Source organism: Dermatophagoides pteronyssinus, unplaced genomic scaffold (assembly GCF_027571235.1).
Source record: "Dermatophagoides pteronyssinus isolate colony J.1.1.1.1 unplaced genomic scaffold, Derpt_VIB-CSIC_2022.12 sq0002, whole genome shotgun sequence".
Classification (NCBI taxonomy): Eukaryota; Metazoa; Arthropoda; class Arachnida; order Sarcoptiformes; family Pyroglyphidae; genus Dermatophagoides; species Dermatophagoides pteronyssinus.
The window spans coordinates 513754-532499 of record NW_027461526.1 but is presented as its reverse complement, the minus strand read 5'-3'; the positions used below and the strand labels follow the sequence as shown (position 1 = coordinate 532499).

The 18746-nt window shown below is 29.6% G+C and overlaps 4 protein-coding genes and 1 non-coding gene across 5 annotated transcripts; 3 read left to right on the top strand and 2 right to left on the bottom strand.

Annotated features, from left to right (window-relative positions):
- The first annotated feature begins 935 nt into the window (after window positions 1–935).
- NSD (Nuclear receptor binding SET domain protein) lies at window positions 936–6833 on the top strand. The gene is given in 9 exon segments (XM_027347664.2): window positions 936–1831; window positions 1833–2109; window positions 2178–3722; window positions 3789–4184; window positions 4251–4631; window positions 4694–4797; window positions 4857–5370; window positions 5428–6077; window positions 6229–6833. Coding segments are annotated over 9 exon segments (4446 nt in total). The 5' UTR covers window positions 936–1390; the 3' UTR covers window positions 6367–6833.
- LOC113797317 (protein D3-like) lies at window positions 6730–8164 on the bottom strand. The gene is made up of 4 exons (XM_027347673.2): window positions 8028–8164; window positions 7468–7582; window positions 7050–7412; window positions 6730–6989 (listed from the first exon to the last, which is right to left on the bottom strand). Exons 1-4 carry the CDS (start codon window positions 8138–8140, stop codon window positions 6870–6872), a joined length of 711 nt encoding a protein of 236 aa, XP_027203474.2. The 5' UTR covers window positions 8141–8164; the 3' UTR covers window positions 6730–6869.
- Window positions 8165–8399: 235 nt separating this feature from the next.
- Window positions 8400–10090, top strand: Mgat2 (alpha-1,6-mannosyl-glycoprotein 2-beta-N-acetylglucosaminyltransferase). The gene is given in 5 exon segments (XM_027347668.2): window positions 8400–8792; window positions 8794–8900; window positions 8961–9188; window positions 9255–9551; window positions 9621–10090. Coding segments are annotated over 5 exon segments (1353 nt in total). The 3' UTR covers window positions 9949–10090.
- Window positions 10070–12758, top strand: LOC113797309 (nitric oxide-associated protein 1). The gene is given in 4 exon segments (XM_027347665.2): window positions 10070–10471; window positions 10473–11052; window positions 11054–11086; window positions 11088–12758. Coding segments are annotated over 4 exon segments (2499 nt in total). The 5' UTR covers window positions 10070–10073; the 3' UTR covers window positions 12576–12758.
- Window positions 12759–12992: 234 nt separating this feature from the next.
- On the bottom strand, window positions 12993–13178 carry TRNAS-GCU (transfer RNA serine (anticodon GCU)). The gene is made up of 2 exons: window positions 13142–13178; window positions 12993–13037 (listed from the first exon to the last, which is right to left on the bottom strand). It is a non-coding gene; the product is annotated as a tRNA-Ser (tRNA).
- Between the last annotated feature and the right edge of the window lie 5568 nt (window positions 13179–18746).

Sequence of the window (18746 nt, the reverse complement as noted above, 5' to 3'; positions counted from 1 at the left end):
TCCAAGGAAAAAAATAAAACCTAAAAAAAACAAACTTTCGTTGTACGAATCTAACACCAAAAATCGAATATTTTTCTAATACAGTGATAATTCAATTATTCGAAAAGATCTGGATCACAGTTTATGACTAAAATATTAAGTCATTCGAAGTGTCACTGTAACATGCTCCTTCGAATAAAATAAAAAAACCTGTTGCAAACCGAAAAAAAATGGTCGAAAAATACTAGCAATATATAAACTGGGCATGATTAGAAGTGGAATTATTTTTACTTTGGCCAACGAAAAAAAAAACTTTAAGACTTTGCTCATTTTGAAAAAAAAATACATACTGATATAACGCGAGGAGTGGGTGGACAACGACACACCAACAACACACCGTATATTCACAACACACTACATGCATGCATTCATATTCATTTTAAGCACACACACAAAAAAAGATTGAACAATCATTCAACCGAATTTTTTGCTGTAAAATTTTTCCGGATCGTTTTGTTGTGTCTTTCTATAGCTCATTTGATGTGCATTATTATTCGTCGTGTATTCACATCATTTTGTTAGTGGTGGCGTGGCTGAAAAATTGCGCGGCGTTTTTTTCCCTCTTCTTCTTCATTCATTCTTGAAGCGGCAAATTTTACCGATTATTTTTTTTTGTTGATCGGGTTTCCACAAATCTTCCATATTTTCAACTTTGAACAGGAAATTGTTTTCCTGAAAAACTTCTTCATTTTTTTTGTTCGATAATACAAATTCTTTATTAATGTAAATAAGTGTGATTCTCATTCGAAAATATTTTATTTATCTTCAAACATTTGATTGATTATTGATTTATGGTGACCGTTGTTAGTGACATCAACAGTGTTATTTTCGCGCGATATTATCATCATCAACACACAAATAATTGTTGTGTGTGAGGAAAACTCTCTCACCATATTTTTCTGTGTATGTTCAATGTTTTTTTTTTTTTTTTTTTTTTGATGACGATGATGAACTTCGATACACCAAATGTGAATTGAATAAGAGAGTATAGATCGCATACACACACAAATATATATCATCATCATCATCACCATTATTATGGCTGCCCCTCCACTGTTGTTTTTTATTTATTAAATCAAAATTGGCTTTTTTTGTTTGTTGATAATTGATATCAAAATCAAATGATTAACGTTATGTTTGATTAAATTCAGATAATCAGCATTTTTGTCATAATTCTTATTCTCTTTGATTCATGTTATCAAATATCAAAGAAAATTCTCTTTGTGTATGTGATTTAAATAACTTTGAATGATTCTATTTTTATTTTGAAAAAAAGTGTCCTTGTTCTATCCCATATCTTCGATTTTTTGTTTGTTCAATGATCATATTTATTTTTTAAAGATCTTACATAATGGAATCTAAAACAAATGATGAAGAACAATCAAAAACAACAATAATCATCAATAATGATTCGAATGCTGTTGAAGAACAATCATCAACAATAATTATGAAAATTAGTGAAGATCATGTTGATTCTACTATGAAAGATGATGATGATAATAATCAAGAATGTAAAGATGAAGATCGTAATAGTGATGATGCAACCGATGAAAATAAACAACAAAATGAAGAAATCGGTAAAGATGAACCAGAATCAAATAAAAACGATATTGAAGATGAAGAACAGAATATTGATGAAGAAATGGCCTCTGATGACGACGCAAATGATGATGATAATGAAGTAAAAACAAGAAGAAGTTCACGAGCTTCAACAACAACTAGCAATAATAATAAAGATAGTCTGGCTTCCACAATGAAACAAGAACTACCATCATCATCAACACCATCTGAAAAAAGAGGGAGAAAAAAGAAAATCATTCTCATCGACCGAATCACCTGCATCTAAATTGCCTAAATATGAATTCATTCCGATTAGTTTGGCAGCGCAAACCATCGTATTACCCGATGATCCTAAATATATTTTTGATCGTCAAAAATTGATCAATGTTCCACCCAAAGATGGATGTATATCTGTCGGTGATCTTATTTGGGCTAAAATGCAAGGTTATCCATGGTGGCCATGTATGGTTACTGTTGATCCATGTACTGGCAGTCATAACCGTGTTTCACGTTCGTATCTTTTTGTGACAAGTTAATTTGTTTACTAATGATTTGTTTTTCCTTTCATTAATAAATAGGTACAACATTCAAAACTGAATATCATGTTCAGTATTTTGGACCGGATCCATCTCGTAGCTATGCTAGTGAAAGCAATATTATTCCATTCAAAGGATATCAAGAATTTCGAGATAAAATCGAAGAAGAATTAAAAGATTTAGATAAAAAGAAACGTGCAAAATCTGAACAAAAATATATTGTCCGTGCATCATTGCTCAAAAAATGGAATCAATCCATTTCGGAAGCAGAAGTAGCAATGGACTTAAATCGCCTGGATCGTCTTGAATTATTAAATTTTAATTATATCAGTCACTCAAACAATGCGCTATTAACAAATCGACAACAACAACAAAAAAGTCGAGTTATTACTGCAACACCAAAAAAAGTTTCTCAACAAAATTCGGGCAAACATTCGACGAAAAAAAACAATGAAGATGTCTATGCATTTGATGATGATGATGCATTTGGCGATAGTACATTGCCCACTGGATTTGTGTTCCGAAAACGTCTACCAAAAGGTGATTTTAATATTTACGTAAAACGTCATCTTGAAGAAGAAATTGAAAAGAATCCAGATCTTAGTAAATCAGAAGTGATTAAAAAACTTAAAGAAAAATGGTCTGGATTAGATGAGGCTATTCGTTCGATTTATGTGGAACGAAAAGCTATCTATGAAGATGAATCAAATATGTTGGTTGCAAAACGTTCGAATTTCGATGATGATTATTATGATGATTCAGATTATGATTACAATGATAGTGGTTCTGATCGAAATGGATTTGGTTGTGATGATGATCAAAGTGGTGAACCATTTGATAATGATAAAAAATCGTCTACCACGACCAACATTAAAGTAAAATCTCGGCGAACAAAATCGCGTAAATCGGAAAAATTATTCGATAAAATAAAAAATCAAGACAGTTCGACAGATAACATAGATAATGAAGAAGAAATTGTCAATAGTGATGATATTAAAATGGACGATAACGATAAAAATTCAATTGTCGACAATATTGAAGAAGATGTAAAACCTCAACCGATTGAAACTGTGAAGAAAACTCCTGGTCGTAAACCACGCAGTTCTGTTAGCAACGATAAAAAACAATCTGATCTCAATGAAAGCAAACAGAATGATTCTGAACAAATAAAAGTGAAATCTTTATCCAAATCAAATGATGAAAATCCAGACAGTTCAACGAAAAAGAAACGAAAGTCTTCCATACAGAATTCAGATACACCAAAATCTATTGCTTCTGAGAAAAAGAAATCTGTGGTTAGTTCATCAAAATTATCCGAATCGAATTCCTTGATAGAGAAAAGATTATGTTTTGAATTTGATCAGGTTGATGAAGATGATAGTACACAAAGCGATGCTAGCGAAAAACCGAAAAAGATTAAACCTGTAAGACCTTTTTGCCATCATTGTGGTGAAGAAGTGAAAAAAGATGATAAATTAGTTGCATGCAAAGGTGAATGCGAACGAATGTATCATCTTAAATGTGACAAATATACACGAATGATTGCTCTTGATGATGGCGATTATATTTGTGATGAATGTCAAATTGGTAAATATTTCAAATTTTCTTCATTAATATTTCGATGTTATACGATTATTATTTTCTATTGCTTAGGTAAATACAGATGTTTTGCTTGCAAAAATCCTGATGATTTGGATACGCAAAAATGTGAAGATAAACGTTGTAAAAAATATTATCATTTATCCTGTCTGGAACATTACTATCCGATTCGTGTGAATGAACAATCAAATACATTCATATGTCCATTGCACAGTTGTATAACATGTCATTTATTGACTATGGATGATGATGAATATCGTCAAAATAATCGAAAATTGATGAAATGTATTTTATGTCCGGTTGCATATCATGCTAATGAGATTTGTATCGGTGCTGGTACGATGCAATTGCCAGATGCTCATATAATTTGTCAAGATCATTATGAAGATTTTAATACGAATCGTAATAATCGTCATATTAATGTCAACTATTGTATGGCCTGTATAAAAGGTTTGGTCAATGTTTGTTTTTGTCCATAGTTTTCTTCTATTTATACCTTTTAATTTAATTAAATAGTTGGCAATTTAATCTGTTGTGAACGATGTCCAGCAGCATTTCATGAAGAATGCCTTGAATATAAATTTGATCATGAAAAGAATTTCTATTGTCAAAATTGTTTAACTCATAAACATTTACATTATGGCGAAATTGTATGGGTCAAATTGGGTCAATATCGTTGGTGGCCGGGTCGAATTATCCATCCAAATCAACTACCAGATAACGTGTCAAACATAAAGCATAGTGATGGGGAATTTCCCGTTTATTTTTATGGTTCACATGATTATTATTGGGTTAACAAAGGCCGTACTTTTCTTTATATGGAAGGCGATAATAAACTTCTCACTTCGAATTCTGTCAGTAAAAATAGCAGTAAACTTATCAAGTCATTTAATATAGGTAAGATTAGTAACATGTTTTATAAAATATCAATGATGTTAATTGAAATTGTTTTGAAATAGCAATTAGAGAAGCTTCCGAAGAATTCGAAAAATGGAAAACAGATAAAGCGACTAAAAATCTTTCTCAGATAGCCAACAAACCTCCTCCATACCATCACATTTCGGTAATTGTTTTAGCCTAAAATTAATTACCTCTAATGTAATTCTAATCCGTTTTGAGCAGACAAATCGTTATGTATCAAAAAGTAACAATAATAATAATAATGAATCAAATTATCATGTTTGTGATTGTAAACCGGAAAATCCTTGTGGTGATAGTCACAATTGCTTAAATCGAATAAGCTTGATCGAATGTGATCCAAAAAAATGTCCGACTGGTGAAAAATGCCAAAATCAACGATTTCGTAAATTAGAATATGTAAAATGTCGACCATTTCGAACAGCAAATGCCGGATGGGGCCTTAAAACATTGGAAGATATTGAAAAGGATCGTTTTGTCATTGAATATTGTGGTGAAGTTATTGACGAAAAAGAATGTCGTCGACGTTTGGAAACAAAGACCAACAAAAATGTTTACTTCCTCACTTTGGACAGAGATAATATCATTGATGCCGGACCAAAAGGAAATCTGGCTCGTTTTATGAATCATTCATGTGATCCAAATTGTGTCACCCAAAAATGGATGGTTAATGGTGTCACTCGTTGTGGAATATTTGCACTCAAAGACATTCCTGCCGGTATGATTGACTTATTCACGATTATGAACAGATCTTGATTATTGTCTTTTTTTCTAGGAACTGAATTAACATTCAATTATAATCTCGATTGTTATGGGTACGAACAAATGGAATGTAAATGTGGTACAGAAAAATGTACTGGTTTTATTGGTGGAAGCCGTCCAAATGGAAACGGTTCTAACGGAAACAAAAATGGCAAACGAATGACCAATGGATCTTCATCATCTACGACAATAGTATCTAAATCAAAAAATGGTAATGGAGCCAAATCATCGAATGGTAATAACAATGGAAACAAGAGTAAGCAAGAAATAAATGAATCAAATGATCAAAATTCAAAAGCCGATAAAACTGGCAATGAACAAACATTAGAAATGGTGCATGAAAATGTTTGTTTTAAATGTGGCGAAAATGCCTCTTTGGATGATTCCAATTCGGTCATTCATTGTAATCACCGTGAATCAAATTGCACCAAAACTTATCATTTAAAATGTCTTAAAAAATCTGATAAATCTGATCTGATTGGCAATGCTGATGATAATGATACTGATATTGGTGTCGGTCTCGACCCGAATAGATGGATCTGTCCAAGGCACATCTGCATGAAAAGCCGACCACCAGATAATTGTTGTAATGAACCTGCTTTTCTATTCTGTTCGGTTTGTCCTAATTCACTTTGCAAACAGCATGCTTCCACTATGTCAGATGTAAGATTTTATTTCATTGATTTTTCTGTTTTTCATTTATTTTTTATCCCAAAAAAATTTCCGTTTATTTGAATGATTCCTTTCTGCACTAATTTCAATTTGTTTGGCAATTCACTATGTGGTTCTAATCTTGTTTTTTTTATCTTCACAGAATCTTCAACTTCCTGATAATCAATTTCTTTGTGGTGATCATCGTATTAGTGATGTTGAAGGTGGCCTTATCGTTGAAAATGAACTCATTGATAACAATGAAGATGAAGTTGAAGAGTTGAATGGTGTTAGAGAATAATCATCACATCGACAATGTTGTTGACATAAAATTTTCATTCATTTCAATCTTTTTCGATTATCAAAAACATAAATTCAGATGAGAAAACGAGAAACGTTCAAGACTATTCAATCATTCAATATTTTGTAACATATTAAATTAGATAAATGTTCATCAAATCTATCTTTCCTTAAATATCTTTATTTACGATTAATGTTAACGGTACTTTTCTCTTTTGCCCACAAAAAAATGAATTTCGTTTAATTTTATTATCATTGTTTGACAAACACAAAGAAAAAAAATCTAAACTTTATTTGTCATCATTTCATATGGTTTCATCTTACATATTTTTCGCTTTTCTCTCCACATTCACACTCACATTAATTTAATAATAAGTGTGTTTATTATTTTGAAAAAAAATTCATATCGTAAATTAATAATCAATATTTTTCATTAATATAATAAAAATTTTACGTCAAACACACTCATTTTAAAATCGTTTTTGACGATAATCAGAATTGAAATTATTCGCCACTCAATTGTTCATACAATTTTGGTACATAATCATCCCATTCAGCTTGATAAAAATTACCAGCAATTGGTTCGCCTAAATTGTATTTCTTGGCGAATTCACGAATTTTGAACTGTTTATTAAAAAGAATGTTAGATATTGATAAGAATAATCTCTTTTAGTTTGAGCTTACATTAGCACGTCCTTCGCCACTTCGATTTGTCAAACGTTTTTCATCGGGTGTAATTTTACCCGGTTGTTTGTAGATGACCAATACGTATCGATGCAAACCAGTACCTTTTGGAGGGCCTGAACCAACGTATTCAGAAAGTGTTTCACCTTTTGCAATATCACTTCCAGGCACATTGACAACCAACCAATGATGCCATTCCCGGTATTTAGGTTGTTGACGGCTTGGAGCATCAGGATCTGTCATGCAAACAGTGTAAAGTGTATCTGACTCAGCTGGCCATTTAACTGAAATGGGCACATGTTGTACTTGAGTTGGTGTCAACTCATTTCCCAATTTCATCTCGACACCCGAGCTAAATTTAACCTAATGAATATAATTTGATTAAATTAAGATAAGTATAAGTATCCAAAAAACAAACCTCAGCTACATGCAATGGTACAGTGTCTATGACATCTTTAACAACTTGATGCTGTTCCATGGTTCGACGTAATGCAACTTCGCTTATATTTCGGAATTGTGTTTGAAGAGTATTACTAAAGAAATAATATAAACCAATTAGTGAACAATGTTTATAAGCGAGCACGTTAAAGAATCTATTAATATAGAAATGATTGAGTGTTTATGTGTATGCCCGCTAATTACCAATGACAACGTTAAAGTAATCAATTTATCAGAAAAAATTATCAAAAAATAACAAATAAACACTTTTTCTAACAGTATTTATAGAATGATGATGATGATAAGTTTTTGCAGCAACAGAAAAAACAATCGATTTTTTCTCGAATAATCTATCGATTCAATCGCTTTACTGAAATTGAAAATTTATTAAACTTTCTTTTTTTTTACTTAATCTAAAATAAAAAGGATGAATTCTTTTTCATGTTTTACGAATAGATTCAAAAGAAATAGTTTCTTTAGACAATTATTGATTGTAAAATTTATAAAATTAAATAAAAAATATATTATATTTATACTTACTTGATAGCAAATGTTGAAGGAATAGTCTGGACCAAAATGGGACTAATTTTGGTAACACATGCAATGGTCGATGTCCGAATGACCCAAGGTAAAAAAGAACGAGTGGCAAGCATTTGTGATTTTTTATTGTTATTTGCAAAAGAAAAAAAATATTGATTAATCAATAACAACTGTGTTTGAGGGGGGAGCTACGACGTAAACGCGTTCGAAGAATTTTGGACGAGCAAATTTCAATGTGCCTTTTTATTAAATCAAATACGTAGACCATTCACAAAAGTAATGAAATGATGAAAACAAAATTAACTGGTATTTTGTTGTTATTATTAAATCATTTAATTATTGAATCAAAAAGAAAATGATTATTGGATCATAATGATACGAAGAAAATTATTTCTTCGATTTATTTGCCTAGTCGTTTGCGTAACTCTGTTATGGATGTATCTACCATCTTATGTGCCATTAAATCATCAACAACATCGGGAACTTTCGAAACGAAAATCAAATTCAAGTGCAGATGATTTATTTGATTTTAATCTTTTACGCGATATAATTGAATCAAATGATGAGCAACATTTGGATGAAAATAAATTTAATCCATTAACGGATGATAATTTAGTTATCATTGTTCAAGTTCATAAACGTTTAAAATATCTACAAAATTTAATTGATTCACTTTCAAAAGTGAAATTCATTGAAGAAACTTTGATCATATTTAGCCATGATTTAATGGATGAACAGATAAATAATTCAATCAAGGAGAATAGATTTTGCCAAAATCAAACAAATTTTTTTTCCATTTTCCACACAAATCTGGTATAATACATTTCCAGGTCAATCTTTCAATGACTGTCCTCGTGATATAGGAAAGAAAAAGTATGATTTCTTTTTTATTGATTGAACGAAATTATATTCCAAATATATTTTCTACATTAGAGCATTGGAAATTAATTGCGATAATGCCGATCAACCGGATAGTTATGGACATTATCGCGAATCAAATGTTACTCAGACTAAACATCATTGGTGGTGGAAATTATGGTATGTTATGGAACATTTACCACAAACAAAAAAACATCATGGAGATTTTCTATTCATCGAAGAAGACCATTATGTCAGTCCAGATTTAATTCATCGTTGGAAATTGATGAAATTATCACGAAAGTAAAATGGCAAAAAATTGATTAGTATTTGGTTTTTAATCTCATAGTATTTTGTTCATTTCGCTAGAGATCTAAAAGAATCCGATACAGTGGTTGATATTTTGACTATGGGCAATTATGAATTTAATGTACAAAAACCGATAAAGAATATACAAGCTGAAATGAAAAAATTGAATCTAACAAATTGGTTTTCAAGTAAACACAATATGGCATTCACCATTGATCGTGCACTTTGGTCTCGAATCAAATCATGTCAATTTGAGTTTTGTTCGTTTGATGATTACAATTGGGATTGGTCATTGCAGCATATAATCAATGTCTGTTTGAAACAAAAACTTCGTACTCTAGTCACTGTCGTTCCAAGGTATTTCAAGAGAATGATACTCAAATAAAATTATCTAATCGAGATTTTTATCATTATTTAAAAAAAAAGAGTATTCCATGCAGGAACTTGTGGTGGCCTGCACCATAAAAAGAAACAATGTGATGAAAATTCAGAGGCAAATAAATTGAAGAAATTTTTTGAAAAAAATCATGAATATCAATTTATTGATGAAGTTCGAATTGAAAAACATACCAGTGGATATAAACGGATTATAAATAATGGTGGATGGAGTGATCGACGAGATCATCAATTATGTCAGCAATATCAGCTACCAGTTTTACAGATTTTTCATCGAAATCAATATTTCTATAAATTGTTGGAAAATAATTTGTACAAACTTGATAAAAAAAATGATAAACTCTCAAGTGATAAATGAACTGCGATCGGAAAATTGACAGAAAATTATTTCTCATCAGCGAGAAAGTTTCCATTAACCATGTGATCCTTGATATTTTTTTTAAAATAATTTTTGTTAAATAATTAATTTTTTAAAATAAAATTATGACATTGTTGACTTATACCAATCGATTATTATTCTATATTCAATGTAGACAATCACGTCATTCTGTTGCTGAATTTCGTAAACGAAAAATATTGCTAAATGAATATCGTATCGATAGAACATCGAATGAGAATGAAAATGTATATAAAAAACTTGAATCACCATTGAATGAATTGGTTCCTGTAACACCAAGAAAAACATCCATAACAATCGATGTACTTGATAAAGAAACCTATTCACAATTATCCGAATGGCGTCAACAGAATCTGGTTCGTCGTGCTCGACGAGTTTTACCATTACCAATTTCGTTGACAACTGATGATAAACTTGGTTATAGATGGAAACAACAATATATAAAATCATTGAAAAAACGAAATATTTTTAGCTTCAAGAAACCGTAATTCTCATGAATTAGTTCCGGATTTTGTTCGGTTGATGAACGATGCAAATGAAGAATTATTAAAAGAAAAATTTCCTGAAATTTATGAAAAATTCAAATCACTTTGTCAAACAAGTGAAGATAATTCTAAAGAACTAGTTAATGTCGATAAACCAGCATATTTTCCGTTTTCACAAACTTTGAAATCCAATGAATCGTTGGATTTGAATGAAAAGCCTCATTCGGAAGTAGGATTTAATGATGATGAATATGAGAATTTTCTCAAACACAATGAACTTTTACAATTTTTAGCTTCAAACATAAAATCCGGTCCATTTTCAGAGTATGAACCCGAAATTCGAAATTGGGCATCACAACTTTGGCTACGAAATTATGGAAATTCTGATCCATCAATAGCACCCAGTAAAGTTCCATGCAATGGATGTGGTGCCCATCTACATTGTACTTCACCGAATATTCCGGGCTTTATGCCAGTGCAAAAATTCACACTGTTCAATGAAAAAGAACTTGAATCTCAACGATGTCAACGTTGTGAATTTCTAACAAAATATAATGTTTCATTAAACGTGACCGTTTCCTGATGAAGAATATCCCAATCTAATTGCCAAGATTAAATTCAAATAAATCATTGGTTATCATTCTAGTCGATTTACTTGATTTTCCATGTAGTGTATGGCCTGGTATTGTTAATTTGATCGGTGAAAAACATTTAATTTATATTGTAGGTAATAAAGTCGATCTATTACCAAAAGATGATCGATTTTATTTGGAAAGAATTAAAAAATCATTGAAAGAATCACTGAAATCTACACACATTAATCGTGAAGCTAAAATTCGTGATGTTAGTCTAATAAGTGCTAAAAATGGTTTTGGTGTCGATAATCTTGTTACGAAATTATTACGAGATTTGAAATCTGGCCAAGATATTTATCTGATTGGCTGTACGAATGCCGGAAAATCAACATTATTCAATGTTTTAATGCAATCAGATTTATGTGCCTTAACTGATGATCAAGATTTAATGCAACGAGCAACAACATCGATATGGCCCGGTACAACACTTAATTTACTTAAATTTCCAATAAGAAAAATGAAAGGTTGGGAAATGCAAATGCGATTGAATCGGCTAAATATACTGGAGAAACAAGATATTGCTGAAAATATTCTAACAAAAAATCTACGTCGACAATCACAAATTCGTTATGCACATTTAGCCGAACGTATTAATACTGATATATCAACAACAACACCATTTTTAATGGAGAATAATCATCCTCTTATACGAACGGTTCGAAATCGAGGAAAAAGGCCATTCGAATCAAAGAAAAATGATTTATCGAAATTGAATTATCTTAATGATACGCCTGGTGTTATTTATAAAGATCAGTTATTAAATCTTTTAACAACTGAAGAATTATTGCGAACTATACCACGCGAAGTAATTACACCGCGTACATATACATTACGACCTGGACAAACATTGTTTATCGGTGGTTTAGCTCGTATCGATTTAACAAATGCTCGCCAAAATGTTTGGCTAACCATATTTGCATCATCATATCTACCTATCAATATTGTTTATACTGAACAAGCAAAACATTTCTATGAAACACATATTGGTACAGAATTTTTAGCTGTACCATTAGGTGATTATGAAAGACTAAAATATTGGCCACGATTATCACCGAAAGAAATCGAATTAGAACTTTTGGGTTGGGAACAAAGTACAGCCGATATTGTATTATCATCAGCCGGTTGGATATCTATTACTGGTAATATCGATACCAAATGTATATTGAGAGCATTTACACCGGAAGGTCGTGGTATTTACTTAAGGCAACCACCAATATTACCATATGCAATACGATTAAGAGGTCGTCGAATTCCAGGAACTCCTTGTTTCGAGAATAAACTGTTTACGATCGATGATTTTCAAAATCATCGTTATTCAAATCAAAAATATGATAATAATTCCGAAACGACATCGATATTCAACGAGGAAGATGAACAACGACCAGTTGTAAAACATCGTCGCCATGTCAATAGGACAATTATTGCTGATGAACGATTGAAAAATGCCCGCAAATTCGTTGACGAATGAATAATGCAGATTCTATTGATACTTATAAGTTTCATATTCTTAACGCTAGATGGCAAGTGTTGTAGCATATTTCATTCAAAATATTTAGGAAAGGAAGTGTTTGAATTTGGTTTTCAATTTTGTATGATGTTTTTTTTTGTTTTGTTTGTAAAAAGAATTTCAAATAAATAAAATGATAAAGAATCATCAATTTTTATAAAACAAAATAGTCTATTTAAGAAGAATATTATTATCGTAAGATTTTAAGTTTATGTAATCAATTTACCAGTATCAAATTTTGCACGTGTTAACATTCTCTTGCTTGACAATCATTCAGAGAATAAAGAAAAGAGTGGAAACAATCAATATTTTTATGCATTGCGAACAACAATCAGTAAATCATGAAAAAAAATGAAAAAAATAAACATTAACCGTATGCGACGAGGATGGGATTCGAACCCATGAGTACAGAGTACAATGGATAACCAGTATTTTTTTATCAATATTTATCATCATGAGAATATTCATAACGATTATTGATCATTGTTAATTCAGTACATAATTTGCCAAGTTTTTGGTTGGAAAATTAGCAGTCCATCGCCTTAACCACTCGGCCACCTCGTCAGTACTGTTGGGTAAAGGCCAAATACTTATTGAAAAATATATTGCATAACTGAAGGCCAGTTTTCAATTCAATTCTTTGTAATATCATTGAATGATTCCAGGGCGACAAAGCAAACTATAGAAAAAAAATTTGGATTCAACTTTTTATATATATTAAAATAATGTAACAGCTGGTTTTTAGTTTGAAATATCACAATCTTCATCATCATCATATTGGATGCATGAAACAAATAAAACAAAAACGAACGAAAAAAAATGAAATCAAAAATGAAATCAAAACTTGAAGTAAAAAGGAAAAAACAATATATAAGAATAACGTTAACACTATAACACATTCTGTCGAGAGAGAGAATGAGAGAGAATAATGGTTTCTTGGCTTACACCCATCAAACAATATGACTAAACATCGTTTTGACATGATGTCTTTTTAGTAATTTTTTCTTTTGACTTTTTTTTTTGTTGTTTTTGTTGTTTAACTTTGATTCTGACATTTATATTTAATTTCATAAAGCTTCAATGTTAAGTAAGTGTGTGATCATCATAGCAAATAATAAGTTTTATTTTTATTTTTTTCGTTGGCTGTATATCAAGGAATCCAAAGCAAAAGAAAAAACTTTTCATTTCATCCAGAATATCAAAAAAAAACTTTCATCATCGTGAACATAATATGAGAAAAAGTTATACCAAAAAGAAATGATGGAAAAAAAAGCAAATTAAACAGAAACAAAACGAAAAAATTGAGTAAAAGTTCCCTGATATGATGATGATGATCGTTGTTGTTGTTGTTGTTGTTGTCGTGGATCATGGATCCAACAAAATAAAAAAACGTTCCAATGTTGATGTTATTTAATTAAAAAACAAAACAAAACGAAAAATCTTTCACCAAATACAAGTGATGTGTGTGTGTATTTGATTTTTTCATTTGAATTCTTTGTTTGTTACGAAATATCAAACGATAATGTCCTTGATCAGTTTGGATTTTTTGTTTTCTGTAAATTTTTTATTTAAATAAAACTGGTCAACCGAAATAACACTGGTTCTCTCATTCAATCAATTGTTATCTTTGTCGTATTAATAAGTCATTTTGTTCAAATTTTTTCAAAAAAAAAAAAAATCAAATTCAAATAGTGATTTGAAACAAAACTTTTCCTGTTTATTCAAAATTCAAAAATTCAAAAATTTTCAATAATAAAAAAAATGATATTTTTTTTGGGAAAAAAATTTGAAAAAAATGAAATTTGTTGTGTAACAATAGATTGATTTTTGTTTGTCCACTGGAACCATACTTGGTGACCATGACCACTTGTATATAGAGGAAATCTCTTCAATCATTATATGAAAAACACAATCAAGTGATCCAAACAACAACAACAACAGTTTTCTCCTAAACACTGTTATGTGTTTTTTGTTTGTATAAAACGACCACCTAAGGTAAATTTATTTGTTTATAAGTAACCTTGTCATTGACAATGATGCTTATTTGTTGTGGATTTTTGGACAATGTTGACATTGACTTTCAATTTTTTTTAAAAAAACTTTTTGATTTGAAAAACAAAATCCAAACGTATTATTTAAATTTGATAATTTTCAAATCAAATTATCATGAATGAATGAATGAATGAATTGGATGACAATAACATTGGAAACAACAAAAATCTTGCCCATTCTGGCTTATTTTTTGTACAATGTTTTTCATTGTTGATGTTTTGTTACAGAAGATTTAAATAGAAAACGAAACTGCACGTGTAAACAGCTTCGGGCATTTTCTCATCACATTTATTTTAAACAATTTTTTTTTGTTGAAAATGTTTAAATATTTCCGAATTCCGACATGTATTTTATGTGATGAAATGATGAAATCAAATTTTTTTTGTTTTTTGCATTTGTCAAACAAATTCATAAATATTGAGAGAAAAAACTGAAAAGAAAAGAATTGTTGAAGCAAGAAAAAACTAAAATGAATAAAACAAGAATAATTTCATCATCATTATCAGTGAATGGAAATAAGAAACAACAATGTTTAAAGTAGAAACAAAAGAAAGAATTTGTTTCAATTGTCAAGTGTTTGCAACATTACAAACAAAATGAAAAAAAAATTAAAAAAAATAAAATTAAAACTTGTGAAATTAGCATATTGTTTCAACATGACAATAGTTTCGCAAAAATTACAATAACGATTGAGAAAAAATACAAAAGAAAAATAGAATCTATGCAAGCATAATTAATTAATTTATAACAATAATGATAATTTAATGAATATATAATTATTTGATCATTACAAAGGGGTAAAATTAATTCATCAAAAACATTGAATAATGAAAAATATAATTATTGATGTGAAAGAATGTTGTTGTTGTTCTCTATTGTCTTAGAATTTGTTTTTTCTTTTTTACGTTTTTGTTTCATCGAATGAATCAATAAATGAATGAATGAATGAATGATGATGATATTCGATAACAATCGAAGCATTCAACCAAAAATCATGTTTTTGTTTTTGTTTGTTTTTGTTGATTTTGTTTGCCAATTTTTGAATAGAACAAGATGATAATCAAATTGATGCAGAAAAATTGTTGTTAATGATGATGAATTTCATGATTTGTTTGACAATTATCATCAAAATTCATTGAAATTTATTGGTAAAATTTACATGACAATAACGACGACGATGATGATTATAATTTCAATTGAAAACTGATTTGTTTTCACTTTTTCTTTTTTTTCAATCATGGATAAAGTTTTTCTCTATTGAATAAAATGATTGACTGTGATTTTGTTTTGTTTCGAGTTGGATTTTCACATTTGAAACGATCAAATCCAATTAGTTTAGCCTAAGTGTTTATATATAAATGAATGTGTGCGCTGTTTTCTTCTATTTGTTTGAATATATAAAAACTGTATGCTGATTATTCGCTTCGTTAATTCTATTCTATGGAAACGGATGTGATGGACACATTTTTTTTCCATAGACATACATACACCACCGGTCAAAACAAAGAATCATTGAATTTGTTTATATTTGAATGTACCGAAAACGAATCAGCAATGAATTTAAATGGAAAAATAGAAAATTTGGAAATATGAAAGAGTGAGGTGCAAGAGAGAGTGACAAACATTATTCTCTTGAATCATTCCATAGATTTTGAATGTAAATATTTGAAAAAATATCAATAGGTTTCGGATATATATATGATTGACACTAAATACTAATAGATATTATCAATTTATAGGTGATCAATATATCAATATTTGATTTTTTTTTCTGTCTCGTAAACATTCTTGACTCTATTCGTCGTCGCTGATATTTTATCCCAATGGATTTCTCAAAAAAAATTTTTCTTCTTCTTTTTACTAAATTTGATATAGTTTTTTGTTGTTGTCAAATAATGATCACCTTGTACGATAGATCAAATAATCATTTCATTATTTTTTTGAAAAAAAACTACAAAATTTTTGCACCTAAATATTAGCTTGTGCCGATCATATAGATCAATATAAAACGGAAACGAGAAAAAACCTATTGATAAATGGGAAAATGTATCTGGGAAAAAAACAGAAAGAAAATGTTTACTTTTCTAAATGGGATGGATGATTCATATACAAACAGTGCCAAAAAATAGCCATTGAAAGAAAATATAAGTGTATCAAATTCATTGAATGAATGAATGAAATGTTTCATCGAAAACAACAACAAACAATAACAGTTCCATTAGCAATATTTTGCATCCACTATGGCTACAGATGTTTGGCTATTTTTATTAGAAAAAAAAATCATTGTATCCATAACGTTTGGCATCATTCTCTCTTTCCATAAACATTTCCTATAATGTGTGTGAGTGTTTGTGTACTGATATTCTTGATGATTGTAAGAGAGAGTTTATATTTGTATTCTCTAAAAAAATATTCTTTCTTTTTCCTATAACTACTACTATTTATAAAGAAATTGTTATTATTATTATAATGATAATGATTATGTTTCCATAACACATTTTTTTTGGTTCAATATGTGTGTGTATCCAATTACAAATTAATTAGAAAGCACATTATACATTGAAGCATATTTTATATACAAAATAAAATAATTAATATTAAAAAAAAGAGAGAAAAATCTGACGAAATATTGAAAATGTCATTGCCAACTGGCGTGATGTCCATTTGGCAAAGAAAAAAATAATAATAATAAGTTTTACTTATCGTTTATGGAATGATTATCAAATTTTGTTTTATTTTTTTTTTCATTCTTTTCATACATCTTGACACATTCTCATCATCATCATCATCATCGTCAACCGAATCAAACAGACAAAATGACAAAAAATAAACCATCATAAACGATATCAGAGATTTTTTCTTCAAATTCTTTGTCATTTGTTTCAAGCTTCGATTTTTTTTTAAATAGTCAGCAACTGAATCTCTCTCGGTGTGTGTGTTTGGTTACAAGGAAGATGCGATAAAGTTTCTGGAACTAAACTATTGTCCATTTTGTTGTTGTTGTCGTTATAATTGAAGTTTTTTTTTTGATTCATTCAAACAACAGAAATGAAAAAATGATGCAACATTTTTAGTGAAATGAAAAAAAAACAACCAAAAAAATCAGAAACATTTCAGTATTTTGTTTTTTTCTTTTCGTTTTTTCCGTTTAATACTCAATGTTTAGGGATATATACCAGTCATCCATCTATCCATTTTATCATCCTATCCTATGTCTGAGGCTCAGTCAGTAAAGAACCTAGCTAGCGAGAGGGAGAGAGAGAGAGACAAAAAAACTGTGTGAATTCAAACAACCAACATTCAAACAAACATGGAGAAAAATTCGATGAGGGAAAAGAAGAGAAGAGAAAAAAGATTTCAAATTCGTATTATTTGCACATGAACGCATCGATGGAAACGGAGGATGTTTTGCTATTGCACACCATATACACACACACACACACATAACGATCCAACAACAACAACAACAAACTATGAAGATAGAGGGATCCAAGATACAAAAAAAAAAACATATAGCAGAGACATTTGAAGTTCTCTCTCTAATAGCAAAAAAAAAAAAAAAAAAGAATTTTGGTAGAAATAGAAGATTTTGTTTTCTACTGCTGCTGCTGCTGCTTTCAAAGGAGTTTGAGGATAAAAATATTATTATCAAAATAAAGATAAAATAAATCAAAAGAAAAAAAATAAAAGGAATATATTTATTTATCAACCAAAAAAAAAGTCCTAAAATATGACTAAACACAATATCAAACTGATGATAATGTTGATGATGGTAAAAACTACACATCAACTTTAACTAACTAAAATAATATTTCAGTGAAACAAAAAAAAAACTTTTATTTATGAAAATGTCATTGAAATTTTTCATAATTTTTGTTCAATTCTAGACTGATATATAATATAGAAACTTGCTGAAACTTTGTTTCAATTTTTTGAATATGATTGTGGTTTCTGAAAAGAAAAAAAGAATCTAAAAAAACGGTTGAAACAATGTATATTCTGTGAAAAATTTCAACCTTGAATAATTTAATTAAATTCTTTAGAAAAAAAATCCAATATTATTGATCCGAAAATGAAAAA